This window comes from Scleropages formosus, chromosome 23, assembly GCF_900964775.1.
Source record: "Scleropages formosus chromosome 23, fSclFor1.1, whole genome shotgun sequence".
Taxonomy (NCBI): Eukaryota; Metazoa; Chordata; class Actinopteri; order Osteoglossiformes; family Osteoglossidae; genus Scleropages; species Scleropages formosus.
The window spans coordinates 15,131,043-15,154,908 of record NC_041828.1 but is presented as its reverse complement, the minus strand read 5'-3'; the positions used below and the strand labels follow the sequence as shown (position 1 = coordinate 15,154,908).

Below are 23,866 nucleotides of genomic sequence, written 5' to 3'. Positions count from 1 at the left end.
AACTCACAATAAACATATCAGGTAAAAAAGGTTTGTTATAAAGTGATAATGAAAAATAATCTGCTTTTAATAATCATTACATCCTTGATGGTTACACTTGGTATACCCTTTGAAAAAAATGTTTTAGAATTTACACTCACATTCAATAATTGTATATACGGCTTTTCCGTTCACAAATCACACGCTGTATTAAAATCCAACTTTAAAATTATACAATGTGTGCGTATAAACAAAAACGTTCAGAACTACAAATGCAGATTGTGTAACTGTTAAAGTTATTATTATTTAAAAAATTAAGGTTACTTCCCAGTTACATTTACATTTATTCATTTAGCAGACGCTTTTCTCAGGTGACGTACATCTCATAGAAAATACAATTTGTGCATTATGAGAAAGAGACATATTGTAACTGCAGATGTGTGACTCTTAAGTATAGTTTGTTTCCTTCACCATATGCACCGAAGTTCATCACACAAGTAGCTGCAGAAAACTTAACCAGAATATCACCGATTCCTAATCCTAATTTCCTAATCACCTTCCTAGTAGTTTTTTTTGACATACATATAAACATATAAACATGTACGTTACAGTTATCAAACAATGAGTTACAAACAGCCCTCCAGTCTCAGTTTATAAGTTGAAGAGCCAGTGTGATGAATTTTCACTCGTAATTCCTTTTTTCCACCTGTTATGATGAGAAAGTTAATAACCACAATTCAATGATCTTTCCATTATTTCGTTCTCAAGACTCTAAACAGGCCCACTAGATGATTGTATTACAGTTCAGTTGGAAGCAGTAGGAACAGAGGGTCATGAGGTTCATTCTCATTCAGAAAGGCCGAATTAAACAGTCCATTCTACTTCTATGAGGGTGACACAATTTAAGGCTGTGTTACTTTTTAACTCCATACAAACAATGCATTTTCATCTTATTTTATGCTGAGTAAAAACCTATGAGAAGATGTACTTATAGTGGAAATGTCAGTTTTGATAGATTGCATCAGCTTGAAATGTTGAAAGCACATTAAGGTCAGTCAGTGGTCCATGTGGTTAGTTAAGGTGTCATCTTCCCTTAAAAAACTTGACTTTGTGTTTGTCAACCAAAAGCATGGTGATATTGTACTCAAAGTTCCCATCATGCACTCCCGTTTGCCGAAAGGCATCGGCAAAGTAGTTTTTTTCCCAGTAGTGGTCCCAGTTCCCTTCTTTGTCGGCTCCAAATCCAAAAACACTCACCTAGACAAGTAACATTTAGAAAGTGTTAGACAAGGAACTGGGAGTCTTCTGAATGCATCACTGATTTGGTTTAGGGTTACATTAACAAGGCACAAGAGCACAATGTGCACCTCAGTCAACAAAAACAACAGTTTTTGAAATATTTTTCAGCTTTTTCAGTTTTTTCATCTCTTCATGTCTCTCTGAATCCCACTCCTGCTGTTGTACCCTTGATTCAGGGCCTTTGAATCAAAATAGTAAAAATACCCTCATAAAAAATTGGTAAATCTTAAAATTGCTTTGTCTAACATTTATCTGACACTTTTCTCCAAAGCAACTTAGTTGTTTACCTGTTTAAACAGCTGGGTAATTTTACTGGAGCAATTTAGGATATGTACCTTGCTCAAGGGTACTACAGTTGGAGGTGGGATTCAAACCTGCAACCTTCAGATCCAAAAGCAGCAGTTCTAACCACTAGCTAACATCAGTGTGCATGAAGCTGTTTGTTAAATGAGAAAAAGAATAATAATAATAATAATAATAATAATAATAATAATAATAATAATGAAGCCACTGGATGTCAGGAAAACACAGCTCTGATAAGATCAGTGGAGGATCCCCTTGCGCTAGATATGTAAAAATGATCTTACTTGGTCACATATATGAATGGCAAACATTAAGGCAAGGAAGCCAGTGGAGGGATATCTCCCATGGTTCTCCAGCCAGTTATTGTAGACATATTTCAGGAAGGTAGGGCTGTATATTAACACCTGTGTGAAAACAAATCATTCCATGAGTGAGATTTGCCCGTGATGTTAACAGGGAATGATATTTAAAAAACCGAAATATACCTCTTAAAGTCATATTTGGTTATAGTCACCTCCCACTAGTAAGTTAATCATTTCCATCATTCCTGCTATGCCTGAGAAATATTTTTTCACTTTCTGCATAAAAGTAATAGGAAACTACTACAGGTAGTGATCATTAAATATCAGTAGTGATATTTAATATTTGTATTTATATTTGGGACAGCAGGAAAGAGCAGTTAGAGCTGTTGCCATTCAAGCTGAAGGTGCCCTGTATGAATGGGTAAATAGCTGAAAGACGATTGATGTTTAACGAATTGAACTGTCATCCTAGACAAAGGTATAAGTAATTTTACAAAAATGTTTAACATAGTAGCGCAAGGAGAGTATTTTTGTTACGTGATTGTTTTGTGCTGATGTCATGGCCGGTTATTATGAATTTAGGAGTAAGTACAGACTCAGCTCTCTAAGACAGCTCCTCACCAAAAACCTTGAGGGAAAAATGTCTCAATAAGTGAGAAGTTGGCCAACTGTAAGCTGTCAGAGAAATAATTTTTAGAAAAAATACTGTACACTTTAAAACTATCAGAAGGTGAAATGCTGTGACCATAAAACATTACATTTCAATTTCAAAAATAGGAATTTAGCAAAATGTAGCCTTTAGGTGAGAGGAGTTTGTACAGGTCTCTTTTTTCCACTATTGGTGGGTCAAGATGGCAGGAAGCTTAATAAAGCAAATAAGAGCAGAGAAAATTTAGTTAAGCATGGTAATATGCCACTTTTTAAGTCACAGGAAGACCACCTTGTCCGCTTTTTGTTTTACCAAGTTAAGGAAGATCCTGGTTTGTTACAGATGGAAAGAGGACATACAGAGTAAATACATGTGTAAGTTTGTTAATTCCATTTAATTAATACCCCTGGCACTGGATTGTTTCAAGATGATCTGTGTGCAAAGGCAAGCTATTTAAAAAGAAATTCACTGCTGTATATTACTGTTTAGCAGCTATACTAATACTATACTAATAACTCTGACTTCTAAGCTACACCAGAGGCAACTATGTGCAAAATGTGTTATTAGCAGGCAACTTGGCTCTGTTCCTGGTAGGTCACACACTCAAAACAGTGTATTTAGAAAGTATTCAGACCCCTTCACTTTTTTTCACATTTTTTATGTTGCAATTCTATATTAAAATTATTTGAATTCATTTTTTGCCACATCATTGTAACATCATAAAATTGTAAGTCGATTTGGAGAAAACCGTCAGCTAAATGTGTAAGTACAGAAAAGGTGGGGACTGATTATATGGACCCCTGTAGGTATGCTGCTTGGGTGGCATGGTGGCATAGTGAGTAGCACTGCTGTCTCACAGCATCTGGGTGGTGTGAGAAGATGTGGGTTTGATCCCTGCTCAGTCTGTGTAGAGTTTGCATGTTCTCCCCATGTCTGTGTGGGTTTCTTCTGGGTGCTCTTGCTTTCCTCCCACAATCCAAAGATATGCTGCTCATGTTCACCCATCGTGTGTGAGTGACAGCAAGAGTGTGTTGCACTAATGTATGGATTAATGACCCAGTGTAAGTAGTCTATCTAGCAGTGTAAATCACCTTGATGAATAAGGGCTGTGGGCTGATAACACTACATAGAGTTCACTGGAAGCTGCTTTGGACAAAAGTGTCTGCTAAATAAAGAAATGTAAACATCAGTCTACACCCAATCCCCCAGAAAGACAAAGAAAAAACTGGATTTTAGACCTCTGAACTGACCTATACATACATATACTGACAACTGAAATATATTGACATAAGTATTCAGACCCTTTGCTATGACACTTGAAATTTAGCTCAGGTGCATCCCATTTCTATTTATCCTCTTTGGGATGTTTCTACGCCTTGTTTGAAGTCCACCTGCATTAATTCAATTGATAGGACATGATTTGGAAAGGCACATGTCTGTCTACATAAAATCCCACAGATGACAAAGTGTATCAGAGCAAAAGTCAAGTGGTTAGATGATAAGGGCACCATATGGATATAAAAAAAACTGCATGAATGCTAGATTGTATAGAAAGACTTAGTTTTATTTTTTCACAGATTTCACACATTAGTTATATGTGGAACTAGACACGTACTTAGCCACTTAAACCTAAAGTCCTGGAGCTTAGAGGCACCAGTAACACACTATATGGCCAAAAGTATGCGGACACCTGAACATCATACCTATATGAGCTTGTTGGACATCCTGTTGCAAATCGATGGGCATTAAATATGGAGTTGGCACTCCCTTTGTGGCTAAAACATCCACTCTTATGGGAAGACTTTCCTCAAGATTTTGGAGTTTGTCTGTGGGAACTTCTGCCCATTCAGCCAAAAGAACATTTATGAGGTCAGGTACTGATGTTGGATGAGAAGACCTGGATTGCAATCAGCATTCAAATACATCCCAAAGGTGTTCAATACGGTTGAGGTCAGGGCTCTGTGCAGGCAACTCATCTTCCTCCACACCAAACTCGTTAAACCATGTCTTTATGGACCTGGTTTTGTGCACAGGGGCACAGTCATGCTGGAACTGAAAAGGGTCTTCCCCAAACTGTTGCCACAAAGCTGGAAGCGCGCAATTGTCTAAAATACCTTTGTATGCTGTAGCAGTAACAGTACCCTTCGCTGGAAGTAAAGGCCTAGCCTGAGAAAGAGCCCCAGACCATTATCCCTCCTCCACCAAACCTTATACTAAGCACTATGGATTCCAGAAGGCAGTGTTTTCCTGTCATCCACCAAACCCAGATTCATCCATCAGAGTACCAGCTAGTGAAGTGTTATTCATCACTCCAGAGAACACATTTCCACTGCTCCAGAGTCCTATGGCGGTGTGTTTTACACCACTCCAGCTGACGCTTGGCATTGCGCATAGTGATTTTAGGGTTGTATGCAGTTGCCGGGCCAGGGAAACCCATTTCATGAAGCTCCTGATGGATAGTTCTTGTGCTGATGTTGCTTCCAGAGGGACTTTAGGACTCTGTAGTGAGTGATGCAACAGAGTATACCCAATTTTACGTGCTTCAGCACGTGGCAGACACGCTTAGAGAGTTTGCGTGGTCTACCACTTTGTGGCTGAGCTGTGGTTGCTCCTAGATGCTTCCACTTCACAATAACAGCGCTTACAATCGACTGGGGCAGATTTAGCAGAGCAGACTGACGTATTGACTTGTGGCATCCTATAACAGTGCCACGTTTAAAGTTGCTGAGCTCGACCCATTGTGCTGGTAATGTTTGTCAATGGACATTGCATGGCTATCTGCTGGATTTTATAAACGTTACCAATGGGTGGGGCTAAAACACCTGAATGCAATAATTAGGAGGGATCTTCACATACTTTTGGCCACATGGTGTACCCGTTGTGCCACTGTGTGCCGTGGGCAAACGTAAATCCTCATATTAATAACGTACTGTACATATGAGAACACACCAAGTACCACAGTACTGAGCCTTTTTTCCATAGCACTCACCTTGTCCCTGTTGGCTGTTATCCTGGGCAAAACAGGCATATATGTCCTGTAGAAGAGAACACAGAGACATTACTGCGATTATATTTCCAGTACCTTTGTTAAACTCACCAAATTCTCTTAATAACATCTGACCAAATTGGTCTAGAATGCTGTTCAGTATTTATCATCTCTTAAATTATATTTTGTGGGAAAAGTTGGGCATATTAAACATAAGAAGATTAAAGAAATGAGCTTTTGTCAAGCTTTCTTTAGGAAATGTGCAAAATTTTCTAAATTAAATTTGTTTATAGTTCAAAAGACTTCATGAAAAATGCCTAATTAGCCACTCTTCAAGACCTTAAAAACAATCGAACAAGTAAGGAACTTGCTTTAACAACTTGCATAAATAACAAGTAATTGGTTTATCTGAAAATAATGCAATAAACGGAAACTAAAGAAGCCCTGTTTCTTAGATCTGTTCATGAACATCAAATCCATACCAGAATTCAATTAACAGCTCAATCGAGCACAATTTAAAGGCTTTGGGAAAATGCGGACGTACAAAATGGGTCCACATATCAGGCTGAAAAACATCAATCACTGAGTCAATCAGCTGCTCATTTGATGAATAAGAGGAGCTTCATCAAATTATGGTTTTATCCTGGAATTCAGTTGGTGCTGTGCGGCTGTAGGAACCAAGCACCAAAAGCGGATGGTTCAGAAAGCAGGGCTGTATTTCGCTGCATGGAGCCTGGCACTGGACCACTGCACTTTATCTGGCTCTGGACAGGTCAGTCGCCTGTTGCTCTCCGAGTTTCTCGGCTTTAGCGCTGCGTGGGCTTCAGGCGTGTGCGCGACGCTGAGTTCGAACCGACAGCCCCCTTTGTGACGCAGTCAGCTGGAAAGATGCTGTGAGGACGTGGTGGCGTGGGCTCGAAGAATTCACAGCAATACGGGCAAATGCCACGTTATTGGAAAAGCAGAACAAGCAGCTGTGTTTCTTCAGTGCAGGATTTTGTGGCAGGACATTCTACACCCTTCCTTTAGAAAAGCCATAATCAAATACATACACTAATCCCGGACGTGTGGACACAAGACACCTATCAAAAGCTCAAAGGAACTTGTTCCAGGAGAGTTTTACCACACAATATAAAACAGTTTGTCATATCAGTTGCCCCAGAATGTTCAATAACTAGTCTAAGAATGTTTCTTGTGTTGAGCAGAGCATAAAGGGAAAAAAAGCAGTCATGCAGAGAGAAGTAGGAGCCAACACAAGTCAATTCTGATGCCATAAAGTGGCAGGAAAACCTAATGTACACAGAGACATGTCGCTAGTGGTCACGGGGGAAGCCCAGGGCTCTGTGGCTCTCTTTATTAGAAAGGTGGGTGCATCACCTGAGGTCCCATCAGAAATAGGAGACCAGAACATGAGCTCTGAGAGGGGATGACTTACTGCTTGATGGTGCCTGTAGTTAACGCACTTGCGATCCACTGTAGATCCAGGGTCTTAAAGGGGATCAGTATCAGGTTTGTGGTGTTCTCCAAATGTCTGGCGCTTTCGGGGTACATGAGGTGATGTGTGGTTCTTCTGCCGACGTCCTTCTCAAAGCCGATGGTGGGAGCCTCGTTCATCCTGTGACACATGAAGAGACTTTAAAAACCGCCTGTAATTCCATAGTACAACACCACTGTGGATCACTGATCTCCTTTGAAAGAACTGTCTAAACACGACGCAGCAAAAGAACACCGAATGCTGCACAGCACTGAAAAATCAAAGCAATTATTCATTTAGAAATGAAGGTAAAAATAATAATTCTTAATATTCTGCACGGTCGTAGACAGTTAATTTCTTACTATCTTATTTACACCATTTATGCATCTTCATTTCTTTGCTGTACTCAAATAAAGCACGAGTCATTTCACCTTATGATGAAATCATTTGAGTCGATGAGAGTGCCATAATTTGATCTTTTGAGGTTCCCCGAGTTGCCTACTACAGCGCAGGTTCTACAGCGGAGGGGTCCCAGGTCCATGTACCACTGGACATTGGGGATGATCTGAAATAGTGTCTTCACCACCATGCTGAAGTTGGCTGGATCTGTTTCTGACTGGAGCTGCTGTTGAGAGGCAGCAGAGGACCAGATAAATTCGGGTGAAGCAGACCCTCCTTCTTTGCTCTTATGGAACCCTAAAAACCACCCAGAAAGTTGAAGAAAAAAAAAAATTCCCTGTAGGTGATTATAATAGCGCTGTAATTTCTGTGCACCCCGCAATTCTAGTCAACTAAGGATCTTACTGTGGTACTCTTGAACAAGGTACTTAACCTGAAAAGCAGAGGTAAAACTGTATGGGAAAAAACAGCTACAGTGTTAGCTAAGTAATAAAATCCAGTGGAGATCCCCAACATACATGCCATGTTCCCAGCTTCCGTTTTCCGGAAACTGTGCAAATGCATCTTTCAGATTTGGCCGCTTTGCAGGAAACTCGTGGGTCGTGCGAATCCCCCAGACGGTGTTGTATCAAAGCTCAGTTTGAAATGCTTCCTTTGAAATGGAAAGCGACAAGGCCAAAGCGTGCTGTAATTGGGCTCAATTCTCCACTTGGACATGCTAGTTACACCACATGCTGCTAAACCACACTTTAGGCCTCTTGTGCTTTTGATCCTGCCACCTCCAAAGAATCTCCGGGCTTTCATTTATATAATTAATTAATTTTTAATAATGGAGTCATGTTTTAAACACTCCCGAATACAGCCCAGGGAGTACAATTAATCTACAAGAATATGTTTCTCGCTGTCTTCTAAAAAGGCCAGCTCTTGAAACTTTGATGTTTAATAACAAAAAATAACATTAATTTAAAGCTCACTAAAAGCCATTTTCCACTGTTAAAGATTATCCCTGGAAAACACAGGCTCTTTGTACAGAGTTCTTTTCTTGCACCACTGTTTAATGTACTCCACTGATCTGTATTTTCAGCTGGATTTAAAAATGTAAGCTCTGGACTCATTTGTGCATGTAAGTGACATTAAGGTAGCGTGAAACACGGTGAGTGGAAATTCTTATGTGTCTAGTCTAAGATCTAAATTCTGAATGTATTTTTAGACGATTCTCATCTTCTTTTCTAGTTCTGGGGACAGGAGCAGTAATGCAGACAACAGTTTGGAAAGTTTTTCAGTTATGTTCCTGACAATTCTCCGAAAGCAACTTACAATGTTCAGTTACAATACATTATGAAGCCAAGTTAGAATAGCCTAAACCAGTTCTGTACAGAAAAAGGTTGTTACTACTAGGTATCTACTTTTTAACTCAGCAAACAAGACCATGCAACCAAAGACTAAGTGCTCAAAATGTAAATGCAAAGAATTTTAGTCCTGATAAATCAAGGTCTTAAAGAGCTTAAGGTGGTCATTTAACTTGCTACAACTTCTGGGAAGATTTGTTACACACAATTCAATGCTGAAACTTCTGAACCATAACCCTAAGTTCTAGAGCATTTTCAAGCAGTAAGCAGTTTCTCGTAAACTTAGTATTAAATCTGGCCCTTATTACTTTTATACTGTTAGGAGGTGAAGTCTGTGGAGGATACTTACCAGCCACCACCTGTAGGTATCTTCAGAAAGCAGGATATTTTTCTCAGACAGCACTGGTGATATGGATTGGTTGAAACGCTCACTAAACCAGTTGTCATACTTATCGGCGAGACACTCGCCACAGGCACACGTTCTTTTGGGGGAAAATAGAAATTTGAAAAAGTACAGCCATGGAACATGACAAACGTACATGAAAAAGAGTGTAGCGAGTGTGACGATGAACAGCAACACAGCAAAGATTCGGCTTTTCCTACGCTTCAAGACAAACATTTTGTGAGTTTCAATGCCGCAGCAGAGCACTAACTGAATGCGTGATTGAGAGTTTTTCCATCTGCCAGAAAGTCCATGACATATTCACTGCTCACGCGTGTTTAGAACAGCAGCAAAAATTGTAATGTGAAGCACCCCATTTTGGGGATCTTGGGTGTCCAGGATGTAATTATATATTTAAAAACTATACAACTGATGTAGAAGAAAGATTGCTTTAAAATAAGCATTCAATAACACTTTTTTTTCCCATACAAATATGTCTCTCCAAAGCTGACATACAAATCCATTGGTCAGTATGAAGTTTTTTGACAAGTCATTATTCTTTCTTGCTGGATTTAGTCTGTCTGTCAATCAGACATGAAGACACGCAGCTTTCCTTCTTCCAGGTGTTGAAGTGTTACATAAATCTCTCTTTCCTCATAGTCTTCCACCTAAAAGAAAGGAATTAATAAATATTTATATCTGCCAAAGGGCAGGAGAGGATAATGATGTGGCATAACTGCTCGGCAATGAGGCGGCAACAAAAACTGAAGCTGATACTCTAGTTTACATTTACATTTATTCATTTAGCAGACACTTTTCTCCAAAACAACACACAAGTCAGAGAAATCAAAAAATACATTTCACCAGCAGATGGAGAGATTCTACCTGTGATGATTAGAAGGAACACAAGAATATTCAAACAAGAAATTAAATGCACAGTAATTTCAAAACACAAATTACTCCAAAAAAGTAAAATTTCCTCAAAAATGTACCTAAGGACAAGTTCTGGAGTAAATGTAACTTGGTACCGCTGAGCGGCATTGCCTAGTCAGCACCTGCTAGGAAGGCACTGGCATTTTATGACTTCCACCAGTCCCTGGCCCTATCATGACAGCTTAACATTGTGATAATGTTTTAACACCTTGTGGCACATGAGGGGGAACTTCTGCAAGTGTCACAACCCATGTGTACTGGAAGTTGAAAGTGTAGAGGGTGAACAGGGAGGGAGGGAGGGAATACTGTACCCTGTACCCTGCGGTGTACCCTTGCTCCTCTCCACCACGTTAGAGACACAGTCCTGAAGCCTGACAAGCCGTGGTCTGCCTGCTAGATCCAGGACACCGCAGATGCATCCACAGTCATTTTGATGAGCTTGTCCCTCAGCTGGAATGGCCGTATGGTATTGAAGGCACTAGAGAAGTTTAAAAAAAAATAAATAAATAAAATCCTTACTGTGCTGCCAACTTTCACAAGGTGGGAATAAGCCCCATGGAGTTTATAGATCATTGCATCATCTACATCACTCTGGGTCTGATAAGCAAACTGCAGGGGGTCCAGATGGTCTCTCACAAGAGGTCTGATGGGACCAACATTTGAAGTCAGGGAACTAGGAGATTTCTGGCTTTACTTCTGGAGCCACCAGTGCCACACCGAGTTTGTGCTTCAAAGCTCACCAACATGTAACTGCCCCAGCTGAGACAACTTTACTTTGACTTGCAGTTAAGCGATCCTGTTTAGTTTAGTTAAGAGGTCAGGAAAGCTAATCCTTGTAATCCACATTGTACAGTTGGTTTTTGTTCCAACTCTGAATTCTGAATTATACAGCTTTAATTCTGATTTCGTCTGAATGCGTAACTCATAAAACAGCTTTGGAAGAATGCTCAGTAAAGCAAGGCAGGACTGATAATCTTCCTGCATTGCTCTTGTGTATGCATCGTCAGTAGTGAGAATGACATAATAAAATTTTTTTTTCAATTATTTTTGTAATTTGCTATATAATTTTACACAGCAGCCACAATTTCTGCAAGAATGCTGCTGTTTTGTCTGGCAAAAAAGGGGAAATTATCACTGCACTCTTCTCTACCTATACACACACACAGACACACACACACACACACACAATGTCTACAACTGCTTGCCCCAAGGGGGGGTCGTGGCGAGTTGGAGCCTAACTCAGCAACACAGGGCGAAAGGCTGGAGAGGGAGGGGACACCCCCAGGACGGGACGCCAGTCTGCTGCAAGGCACCCCAAGCAGGACTCAAACCCCAGACCCACCACAGAGCAAGCCCCAGCCAAACCAGTTGTGCCACCGCACGCCCTCCCTCTTCTCTAGTAACAGTGAAAATACTTCTGTCTGAATTAACAGTTACAGCAGAACTGCTTGATTCAAGGTCCTGAGAGGCACAGTCCCACCTCTCCTTATACCTCTCAGAGCACTGAAAGTCAGTTAAACGTGTTCAGTCAAGACTATAAGTTGGATGGGGCGATTCAAGGTCCAACTGGAATAGCTGGCTCATCAAGACTATAGTTCAGTGGCCCTGGTGTAGAGGTGCCAGCAATAAATTCCAAGCTCCAGTCTAAACTCATATAGATCTGGGAGACTCTGCCACCCCTCATCACCCATTCTTCTGCTCCTTGACTGTACCATCTACACCTCATGCATGCATTACTTACAATATCCTGGCTACTCTGTAAACAGCAGTTCCTTTGCAAATTTCTGATGAATATGTCATACAAATACTTACATATTTGACAAAGGAGTGTAATCTTATATTTAAGGGTGGGACTGCAGTGTTCTTTTATCAGTGCAAACAACATTTCTGAGCTGTCATACATGCCATTTTGAAAAACAGTGTTTGCCAAGTGACTGCAGGTCATTTTATTTGGCTGTGTCCATAGTTCTTGACGAGTATCTTCCTTGTTCGTATGAGGAGTTTTGAAATAGTAAATCTGCACTTTAATAATTCCCTTGAAAGGTTTTTCAGTGTCAGGGAATTCAATCAGAGAAGTAAGTAGCAGTATAGAACAGACTGGTGTAATGGAAAAAAGGTCAGCACTTCCTTCAAGACAAAAAAATGGCTCAGACCACAGACACGATGAGCTCACCAACCGCTTTGCAGTCATTTTCATATGCATTTCTGCAGACAGAGAAAATGTGCAGAAACCAGTGGCTATTGGAATCCACTGCTGAGAACCATGTTTTAGAATTCAGAAGATCACTCACCACTGCTGTCAGCAGAAAGTCAGAGGTACATCTAGCTAGAAAGACTTAACTCAGTTCCCCTCATATTATATAATTTTTATAGTGTTCGTCAGTCTCTGTCCTTAATACAAGATTGCCTGAAAAATCAGAAACACAATTAAATAACTAACACTAACAATAATGATGATTATTGTTATAAAAATGTATATATATCACAGCTTACCACGCACACACAATTAATGTGGACATCAGATACTTCTGCATCAGTACTAGGGTTCAAAGACATCAACATGGATAAAACAAAGAACCCAGAGGACAAGGCAAATATGAAAAAACTTTAACCGGAAAAAGGAGTTGAAAAATGCTGACCACTGTTGTACCTATGCTAAAAAGCCAGTGTAAGGGTCTTGATATTGATCTTTTCACTCAACTGAATGAAAAGTCTGAAGGCAATCTTGCAGGAAGACACCCAGCATCAAAATAAAAAGTCTGATGATAAATCTATGTATGATTTATATTCATGTTTTAGATATCAAAGTTAATAGCTTTGATGGATGCTGACTTTCCAAGAAAAAATGGACTGAATAAGAAAACTGCTAATAAAGACTGAGGGATACTCAACTGATAATATCTATGCTCTGCTGAATTATCTAATCAGTCTTTGTTCTTGAAATTCATAGAGAATTTCCTCTTTATTTTTCTGGAAAGTTAGTTTACATCTACATTTATTCATTCAGCAGAAGCTTTTCTCCAAAGAGACATACATCTCGTAGAAAATACAATTTGTGCATTATATTAGGAGAAAGAGACATAGCTACAGATGTGTGATTCTTAAGTACAGTTTGTTTCCTTCACCATATGGACCGATGTTCCATCACACAAGTGGCTGCATAAAACTTTACCAGAATATCGACAATTCCTAATCACCCTCCTAGTAGTTTTATTTTTTTTTGATATCAACAAACATTTATGTTAAACTGTAGGAGTAGCAAGTGTAAAGGATTGATCCAAGCATGATCATGAACATTTATACCTTACACGCGTGAACATTTATACCTTGCATGAACTTAAGAGATGATGGACAAAGTGAGTCCAGAAGATATGAGTTTTAAGACCTTTTTTAAATGTGGACAAAGATTCAGCAGTTCTGAGTGAGAGGGGGAGGTCGTTCCACCACAATGGAGCCAAAACCAAGAACCTCCGTGCTTCACCTTTCGTGCGTGGGACCACCAAGCAGGCAGATGTGGAAGAGCGTAGCAGTGGGGGGTAGCGAATTATCAAGTTTTGTAGATATCTGGGGGCAGTTCTATTGATGCATTGTAGGCTATAACCAGGGTCTTAAATTTGATCCTGGCAGCTATAGGAAGCCAGTGCAGAGAAATGAGTAGAGGAGATACATGCGAACACTTCGGCAAGTCAAACACAACACGGGCAGCAGTGTTCTATATCAGCTGTCGATGTTTGATGGGAGTAGCAGGAAGGCCAGACAAGAGAGAGTTGCAGTAGTTCAGACAGGATTTTACCATGGACTGGACAAGTAATTGTGCAGAGTCATAAGGACGGATCCTGCGAATGTTATGCAGAATGTATCTGCAGGTCTGGGTTGAGACTTCAATGTGCTGAGAGCAAGACAAACTTCAGTCAATCATCACTCCGACTCTTAGCTGAGGAGGTAGGCAAAATGAGTGAGTTGTCCAGTTTGGCAGAGAGATTGTGACAACAAGACAGGCCAGCTGGGAGGTGTAGGATCTCTGTTTTGGAGAGGTTGAGTTGGAGGTGGTTATCAGACATCAATGCAGAGATGTCCGACAGGCAGGCAGCAATTCACGCGGAAATGTCTGAAGCTCCAGGCGGAAAGGAGAGGAAGAGTTGGGTATCAATCAGTGTAGCAGTAGTATTTGAATATATGGGAGGCAATGACAGGGCTGAAGGAGGAGGTGAAGATCGAGAAGAGCAGAGGACCCAGTACTGAGCCCTGTGGGACACCAGTTGAGACAGGCAGAGGGGAAAAATGATAGCCCCGCCAGACTACTTGATAGGATCTGTCAGATAGGTAGGACTCAAACCATCTCAGTGCTGTTCCTTTGATCTCAAGGAGGAGAGGGAGGCTGTTTTGGCCAAATGGAGAGCATCAGACACTGCCAGGAGCGTTGTCTCCATGGAGTGACCAACTTTGAATCCAGATTTATATCCGTCGAGGAGATGGTTCCAGGTAAGGAATTCAGAGAGCTGATCACAGGCCCCTTGTTCTAGAGTTTTAGACAGAAAGGAGAGGAGGGAGACTAGCCTATACTTTTGGACCATTACGATTCAGAGAGGATTTCTTTACCAGAGGTGAATGAGAGCAGTTTTATAGGCAGATGGAAAGCAGCCAGAAGAGAGCGAGGAGTTGATGATCTTAGAGATGAAGGTGGAGAGCTGCGGGAAGATGGTCTGTAGGAGTGAGGACGGGATCAGCTCTAGCGAGCAGATGGTGGGTCTGTGTTGATATCAGGAGGTCGGAGACTTCAGATTCTGAGAGTGGCTTAAATACGGAGAGCATGTCTTTGCAGAGAATGGGGGGCGTGGTGGCACAGTGGGTTGGACCGGGTCCTGCTCTCCGGTGGGTCTGGGGTTTGAGTCCCACTTGGGGTGCCTTGCGACGGACGGGCGTCCCGTCCTGGGTGTGTCCCCTCCCCCTCCGGCCTTACGCCCTGTGTTACCGGGTAGGCTCCGGTTCCCCGCGACCCCGTATGGGACAAGCGGTTCAGAAAGTGTGTGTGTGTCTTTGCAGGGAAGTCCAGCACGATCAGGGCAGGGTGATGGTGAGAACTTGTCTGCGATTGCATTGACTTTGTCCCTGAAAAACAAAGCAAAGCCATCAGCAGTGAGAGAAGGAGGAGGGGGCAGCGGAGGACACAGCAGAGATGTGAAGAGTCTGTGTGGTTTTTTTGTTGCAGACTGTTGTTTTAGATGAGGAGACAGCAAAATGAAAAGTAGCTAAGAGTTGTTTGCAGACATCCAGGTCTGTGCGAGTCTTGGATTTACGCCATCGTCACTCTGCAGCCCGGAGTTTGGTCCTGTTTGTACATAATCAGTCAGCCATAGGGTGGTACTGGAGCGTGCTGGTCTAGAAGATGGTGGACAGAGAGAGTCAAGAGAGGAAGAGAGGGTAGAGAATTGTGTAACAGAAGGGAGAGCAAAGGCAAGGCAGGAATGTGAGAGATATTTTAAGTTACGGTGGAAGGTAACAATGGGTGGAGAAGGAGAGGGATTAGTGGTGAGGAATTGTTAGAAAGATGAAGAAATGATTGGAGAGATGGAGCAGGGTAACAGAGAGGACAGGATAGGCACAGTTATGGGAGAAGACAAGGTAAAGGTAATTGCCAGCTTTGTGGGTAGCAGGGGACAGGGAGAGGGAGAGGTCAAAGGACTGCAGGGGCAGCAAAATGCCAGTTGCATGAATGTCCTTGACATGCAGATTGAACTCACCCAGGAGAATCAACAAAGCGTTGTTCCCTGGGAGAGAGCTCAACAAGATGTTGAGGTCATCCAGGAAGCAGCTGGGAGGCCCAGAACAACCACGAGTGATTGGGGCAGTGATAGAGACAACAGAGCCAAACCCACTCCACAGGAAACAGTACATACATACATACATACATCATCTGAACCGCTTGTCCCATATGGGGTCGCAGGGAGCCGGAGCCTAACCCGGCAACACGGGGCGTAAGGGGACACACCCAGGACGGGACACCAGTCCGTCGCAAGGCACCCCAAGCGGGACTTGTATTAGATCCTTATGTGTCTCAGATGTTTCTCTATTTATACGTCATTGCATATACTCCTATAGCAAAACATCTTGTCGCATGTAGTTGAGGAATATGTACAAAATGGGGACAACATACATATAAACATTTATGAATACAGCACAACTAACCCTAACCAATTTAAATGTTGGTTTATTCTAAAAATCTCCATGCAAATACTTTTTTACTTTTACAGTTTCTGAAATTTTCATGAAGAACCATTAGCTCAAAGCAGTTAAATCCTGACGGTAAACTGAACTTTTAGCTGTTTTAAATAGGCCAAAAGTTTTTATTTATCTAAGTCTCAGCTGATCTTAACATCCAGACAACTGGCATTAAGTATGTCAGGGGTAATAAGAGGTTGAATGCTCTCATTTAACAACTTGCATCCTCCAGAGAGATCAGGCGTTTACTTACAGTGTTGGATATTTTTAAAAATAAACTTAACACTTACACTTCAGAGTTTTTAAATGCATACTACCATATTCAAATCACAGTCATGGACATTGAAACCAGTATAAACTAATAAATATCAGACATTATGTTCCTGCCTTTTCTCACACTACCACTGGAACCTATGGGAAACAGTAAAAACTAGCTGTAAAATATTCTTTCTGATATGCTGAAAAGAAAAAACTGACCAGCGTCTATTATTTACCAAAATCCTGATTATGCTTATTAGACAACCGCATGTAAAGAAAGTCACAGAGTCATAAAAAATTCAAGGGAATTGTTCCCAGATTTGTTTTCTAAAGAAACATTTTACAGATACTGGCCCACACTATTTCCTCCACTGCAGACCCATCACTAAAGGAGACTAAAATTATTAAGACTGAAATATTACCACTCAATACAGAACACAATGGAGCCCATGTATGACTTTCAAATCTGCAATTTACTTATTAGCTGATACTTTTTGCCAAAGTGATTACAATTGATTACCCATTTATACAGCTGAGTAATTTCAGCTTTGCACTTTTGGGTAAGTATGTTGCTCAAGAGTACTACAGCTGGAGGTGGGATTTGAACCTATAATCTTTGAGTCCACACGAGCAGCTGCCCCTTACTCATTTTCCGAGAATAATATTAGCTACTCAGGGTTTTTAATTAAAGAAGCCTTCTGAGTTTTTTAAATATTAAATTGCTCTTGCTATTTTACTTTAGATACAATATGTGACTAGGCTTTCAGCAACACCTCAATGAATTGGCAACCTGTTGTCTCTGCTCACTACCAGTACTTCAGTGCCACGTTACCATAGTTTTTCTGCCCATTTTTTCTTTTTTAAATGCATGTCAGGTTGATTCAAAAATATTCAAACATATTTTTCGATGTTATTACTGCCAAAGGATGTTTTACTGATTACTATCAGTAAAACGTCCATTGGATTTGAATACTTTACCAGCCTTGACTGTGAATGTTTAAGTAACGCATACAATGCTGACAAGAAGAAGTGCAATTGTTTGTGTGATATTAGTTTAAGAACATTGTGTTTGTCATTTATTGTGACTTAGTTCAAAGTTAGACCATATTTTATCAGCAATTAATGCAGAAATCTAAGTAATTCCAAAGGGTACACAAAATTTTTCTTCCAACTTCATCAATAGTCTATTTAAAAAAAACTCAGTGTGCAGTAAATATTTAATAGCAACATTCAGCAAACATTGTGAAAAATACACTGAAGAAAGGCTCAAAACCTCTTCTTAGTCTAGCTACTCCACTATAAGGAACATGCACGCATTTAGCTGATGCTTTTCTCCAAAGCAACTTACAATGTTAAGGTTATAGTTACAAGCTTACCATTATTTATCCATTTATTCAGCTGTGTAATTTCACTGGAGCAACTTTAGGATAAGTACCTTGCACAAGGATCCAAAGGCAGTAACTCACTAGCTGGTAGTCACTACACTACCAGCTGCCCCCTGCTTATTTGCTTGCAGTTACTTAGTCTGTTTATATTTACGACTTTCTATCCCTGCATGTGAGGGGCATGGTGGCGAGGTGGGTTGGACTAGGCCCTGCCCTCCGGTGGGTCTGGGGTTCGAATCCCGCTTGGGGTGCCTTGCGACGGACTGGCATCCCGTCCTGGGTGTGTCCCCTCCGGCCTTCCGCCCTGTGTTGCTGGGTTAGGCTCCGGTTCCCCGTGACCCCCCGTATGGGACCAGCGGTTCTGAAAATGTGTGTGTGTGTTTCTGAGTTTAACTTAGTTAAACTCAGAAATAAGTTATTTAAATGTGGTACGACAGAAACCAGTGTCAGACAATCAAGAGGAGGAAATAAAGTTAAAGAATGAATAGTATGTAAACAAATAACTGCAGAAAGCAGTTGTCTCTTATACAGCTCTGCCGGTTATAGTGTTTAATGGGGAAAATTATCATTACAGCACATTATTGTTGGAGCAAATGAACCATTTTTCCAGATTATTCCTTAAAGTAATCAGCAAGAAGGGCACATGATGAAATCTAAATTAAGAACACTGTGATTTTTTCAACTTGAAACACTATTGCCTGTTTAGGATTTTGAATCCCAACACGAATCATTACTACATAACTGCAAATGCAGACATGACTTATGACCAGCCTGGCACCAACGGTCCTATATTATTCATTTATCTAATGAATTGGATATCCAGTTTTCACAGATAGCAATTAATACCCACTAATTATGAATATTTCATAAAACACAAACTGAAACTTAACAAAGACTATATAGTATTTAAGAAGCTCTGTAAATGTTGCTCTTTGTTTCAGATACAATAAATATTGCAAGAGTAGGCAAGTCATCACAAAAGTTTTGTTACGAAACAATGTGATTTTTACGTTTTACTGGCAAGGTTTTACTATATATACTTAAATTGCTGAATCCTTTGGCTTGACGAATATGAGCTTAATAAACAGCAAAATGTTATGTGCACTCTGCATTATTTTACTGTCACTTTTTTAATATTTAGTACAGAGAGAAGCAAGTTTCACTATCCTGACATCTAAATCTTAACTCTCGTCATTAATTATAGCTATCAACTTGCACTTTCTTTTTTATTATGTAATTTCTGCACTGTTTTAGAAAGAAAAAGATATTTCCTTTGATATAAGTCTAGTTTGAATGTGAATACATAAAGCTTTTCTTTTTTTCTTTTTTCTTCTTTCTCTTTTTTTTTTTAAAAAAAGGGGGGGTTTTAAAAGAACCATTTCTCTCCACTGATACATTAGAAGTCCTCCGAGAACCTTTTTCAAATGCCACAGGTGTAGTTATGAACTCCCTCAATGCGAAGAGGCTCCTCCAGGAACACTCCATTTCTAAAGCGAACCCCACGGTGTCTTTTTGAACCGTGCGAGAACTGATGCTTCTAACAGTGTGAGCCAGAACCTAAGATATTTAGGCACTCGAACCCGTGTGTGGGGAAAAAAGCGCTCTCTATTATGCCGTGCGTGTTTAAGGACAAATCAATGTCCATATTGTCCAGCTGATCCCCTGTAGAAGGACACATGAGGTCTATAAAGGCCTCCATTTCTCCACTAGATGGAGGTAAAAGTTAAAGAGCCTCACATGTGCAGCTATATTCATATTCTGCTCTTTTGGAGAAATGAACAGTTTTTACTTAGAGTGCGAGTGTGTAAGTGAGAGTGTTTCATTGCTGTGCTATACAGAAGGGTGAATGGCTGTAGGGAGTTTACTGTAAGTAGTGTATCTAACACATCACCTTGGATAAAGGGGTCAGTTAAATATTACTTAATTATAGTGAGTCACTTCATATGAAAAAAAAAAAAAAGTCATTGCATTCAATAATAAATGCACAGATCTGTGCTTTTAAAAATCCAACCGATACATTGTACCATGCACAAGTGAGCAAAATAAAAGTATAAGAGCAGCTTAGATGAAAAATGCAGTCTCGATGAAAAGCTGGGATGAAAAATGCGAAAAGGCTTACGTTTTAGACGAAGAACTCGTATTTTAGTGGGCAGTTAGAGAAAACAATGCAGGTACCCACGAAGCATATCATCATTACCTCGGAATTCTCCTTGAGCAGGATTCACAGAGATAGTCTGAAAAACGTGGCCAAAGAAAGAATAGTTGCCAGATACTATATTTATATAGTACTTTAAACCCAAATACTGCGCCCTGAATGTAACTAAGGGAACTGTGTGGAAAGTCATAGAGTGCTCACGTTTACACTTCTGCTCGCCGCAAGGGTGGAAATTCTTTCAAGACTAAATATTTGTTGGTATTGTTCTATGGCTGACTTGTTCTTTATCCTTCTGCTCTGTGTGTGTACAGTGTGTGTTTTACACGTATAAATAATAATGTAATGTGTGTGCTTCCTCAGACTCCAGCCAGCTGTGCTCTCTGCTTACTTCTCTTCTCACACGACGAGCAACAGGCTGCATTTTTCATACCCATCTCCCCAGTGTTCAGCGTTTAACGTACATATTTGATATTCTGAACATATAGTTATACAGTAATAAACCTCTTCTAAATTAATGTTTTCTTTTCGGGTCTCTGCTGACTGACTGACTGACTGGAGTGGCTGGTTGGTCGATCGATCGATCGACTTATACAACATACATCCCCTGTCTGTAGCTCGCGTCTCTGACGTGAAAATGTACATACGATACGAGACGAGCGCGTTTTTTTCTTAATAAACCACAGCGAATATCACGGCTCGAGCGACAATCCCCAGCGACGCGTGGAGGTGAAACGGATCAGATACTAACTGCCGGGTGTTTCTAAGCTCCGTTTTACGCCACGGAGACGTCGGGAGAGGAGCTCGTCGCTTCCACGCGCTCCTCTCCCGCGCGCCGCGCTCGTACGTTCATGGAGGAAGAGAGCAGCACGAGCAGCTGTGTGTCCTGCGCTCACACGTTTTCTGGGTGCGAGTGAAGCCTGGGCGAAACAGGGTAAACCGTGCGGTGTCGCCTCTCATCGCCCCGCCCGCGTCCACCTCCGCCTTTTTAAACTAAGTGCAAGTGTGAGAAAGTGCGCGCGCGCCGCCCGAAAGCCCGGTCGCCTCAGCCGCCAGCCGCTTTCCCCGTCACACCTTCTGTCACATCTCCACGCGTCGTCCCTGTTGTCACTCCGCCTCGCACTTCCACACACACAGGAGAGCAACCATAGCGCTCTTCGAAGACAGTTTCCTTTTTTTTCCGCGTTACGCACCAAGCCCCCGCGTGCGCCCGAGAGAGGACGCGCTTTTGCCGCGTCATTTTTCCATAACATAATAAACGGACTCGGACGAAAGTGAGAAATACATGATTCATCGGTGTGCCGTAGTAGACAACCCGCCCGTATTATATACGTGCAGCTCCCACACGGACGGTGACTTACTTCCACTGCTGCCGGGCCGTCCGCAGCCCACTTGCGAAAATGTCACCAGTTCCACCAGCTCCTCCGCGCGCACAAAGTGGGCTCTTTCATTGTTTCCAGAGCCGCACGCGCATCCACCCCCAGCGACGACAGGTGCGCGCTCGCTCCCCTGTCAAAAAACACGCACGCCCCCGGCGCGTGCGGCGCGGTGCGGCGCGGTGCCGTGCGGCGTGCTTCGGTCTCCCCGCTCGTTCGAGGTGGAGCCTCCAGCCTCTTTTCACGGCGATTACGAGTCTATTAGCCTCCCGTACTTGTTTTAATGCACTACCCCCCACCCCCCACCGCCCGTATGCAGCCACGTGGATCGCGGAGGCAAAAATCGCGACGCCCCGTGAGCGGCTGAATAAATGGAGCCGCATGTGGAAGTGCTCAGTTTGTGTCCAAAACGAACATCATCAGCTGGCAAATCGCGAAAACGGGCCATGGCATAAAGATTCAAAGAGTCCAACAATAAAGAGGCGTTTTTGTTGCCTTATCTAGTATGTATATGTGATTGCAGTACTACTACTACTACTGACAGTAATAATAATAATAATAATAATAATAATAGTAACAAATGTATTTCTTAAGATGGGGTGTGGTGGTGCGGCAGGTTGGCCGGGTCCTCTTCTCTGGTGGGTCTGGGGTTTGAATCCCGCTTGGAGTGCCTTCTGACAGACTGGCGTTTGTCCTGGGTGTGTCCCCTCTCCCTCCGGCCTTGCACCCTGTGTTGCCGGGTTAGGCTCTCCACGACCCCGCTCAGGACGAGCGGCTTCAGCCAATGTGCATGTGTGTATTTCTTGAGATGACACGTACATCTTCACCCAAGGCAACTTGCATTGCTAGGTAATGAACTTTCCAGTCATTGATGCACTTATACTGCAGGGTAAGTATCTTGATCAAGGGTACTGCTGCTGGAATGGGCTTCACACCTGGAGACTTCACACTGTAAGACACATCAGCCTTCTTGAGGACACTGGAGCCCCGAGGTGATAGACAGTTACTGTATGTCCCCAGCAGTTTATTCAGATTTTTGCCCTCAGTAGAAGCTATCTGATTTTGGATCATGTATCAGCATTTATTGTCTTGTTTTTTGTAGTGTAGCGCCTAGAACTGCTGTATTCAGACCCAAAGGTCTCCGGTTCAAATCCCACCTACTAATGTAATGCCTTTGAGGAGGGTACTTACTCTAAACTGCTACGGGAAAAAATTTTCAGCTGTGGTAAATTGGGAAATCTTTACTAGATGCTTTGGAAAAAAGTGTCACCTAAATGGGGGGGGGAAAAAAAAAAAAAAAACCTTTTATTTTACTAAAATATGAGGAAGTGCCGTTTATGGCAGGGATGTCAGCCTGGGCTATAAAGTAAAATGATTTGATGTCTGTCGACCTCAAAGTACTGCTGTGGCTGGAAAAGCTTGATGCACATTCTTGACCTCCATTGTGTGTGAGTGCGGCAGTGAACAAAGTGTACCGCGGTGCATACTCAGCCGCTCAGTGTGTGTCACTGAGAGGAGCTTGGACACAGAGACGCTGGGGAGCACTTTGCCTGTCAATGAACTTATGCGGGATACACACTTTGTTCACAGCACAATACAACCTAAGATGCTGTACAGATAAACAGGTCTACAGGTAGATCTCCAGCCTGTTCCTCAGCAATATTTTTTTCTCTGTTCTCCACCAAATTTCCGATGATCTTCTATCGGCACAGAAAAACAATAATAGTCCATCTTATTTTTGAAATGCTTCTCATCTGAAACCTTTACACTGAAGAAGATCTTCTTCATTACCAGCACCACCCCTCACTGAAGGTCAACTTACATACTCAAGACAAATTGCTAGGTTTGTGCAGGAAATGTGGCCTATATGATTTCAAGATACTGCTATGAAAAGATGCTAATTTAAGTAAATGTGTGCAGGTAGTCTTTTGCTGCACAATTACCCAGAGCACTGACCCATTGTTGATCAGTAACAAGTGTTTTTTTTTTTTTTTATCATGTCTGATACTGGGTCATTTGTTTTACGTAAGCCTCAAAGTTTGGATCTAATCATAATAAAGCTTCAGCAAAAATTCAGTGCTATAGGTCACGAAACTGGATTTTTTTTTTTTTTTTGTGTAAATCCAGCAAAGCCGTTCTAATCAGAGGAATCGAGTCAAGCAAAGCCATTCTGGGTAATCGCATTCCTTTAAATGCACTGCAGACGTTAAAAAAACCCGCTGTGACGTAACGGCGACGTGATCAATGCTCACATGTTGACTGTGGCCATCTCAGTGCAAGGCAATGCAAATGAAATTGAAATTGAACGGCGAAAATTCTGCAGCATTCTGCACTCCCTCTCTGGTTTTCTTTGACAATATTTTAGGTTCCACATCACCAGCCAGAGGTTCAGTAGAAGCACAGCTTCTTGACATAAAAAAA

At 41.6% G+C, this 23,866-nt stretch overlaps 1 protein-coding gene across 2 annotated transcripts; it reads right to left on the bottom strand.

Moving 5' to 3' along the window:
• Window positions 1-658: 658 nt before the first annotated feature.
• On the bottom strand, window positions 659-21,524 carry LOC114909397 (CMP-N-acetylneuraminate-beta-galactosamide-alpha-2,3-sialyltransferase 1-like). 2 transcript variants are annotated; one of them, XM_029248366.1, is made up of 8 exons: window positions 21,431-21,524; window positions 10,367-10,533; window positions 9,090-9,790; window positions 7,424-7,617; window positions 6,954-7,133; window positions 5,522-5,567; window positions 1,866-1,985; window positions 659-1,236 (listed from the first exon to the last, which is right to left on the bottom strand). In XM_029248366.1, the coding sequence occupies exons 3-8, from the start codon at window positions 9,357-9,359 to the stop codon at window positions 1,063-1,065; spliced, it is 984 nt and encodes a 327-aa protein (XP_029104199.1). In that variant the 5' UTR covers window positions 9,360-9,790; window positions 10,367-10,533; window positions 21,431-21,524; the 3' UTR covers window positions 659-1,062. The 2 variants fall into 2 exon arrangements, with proteins under 2 accessions (XP_029104199.1, XP_029104200.1); XM_029248367.1 differs by lacking the exon at window positions 1,866-1,985.
• Window positions 21,525-23,866: the final 2,342 nt, after the last annotated feature.

Coding starts and splice junctions, on each gene's coding strand:
- LOC114909397 (XM_029248366.1), bottom strand. CDS start 9,359: ATGTTTGTCTTGAAGCGTAGGAAAAGCCGAATCTTTGCTGTGTTGCTG. Junction 5,568..6,953: donor ACTACAGGCACCATCAAGCA/GTAAGTCATCCC, acceptor TCTCTTCTACAG/GACATATATGCCTGTTTTGC. Junction 1,986..5,521: donor TAACAGCCAACAGGGACAAG/GTGAGTGCTATG, acceptor GTTTTCACACAG/GTGTTAATATACAGCCCTAC.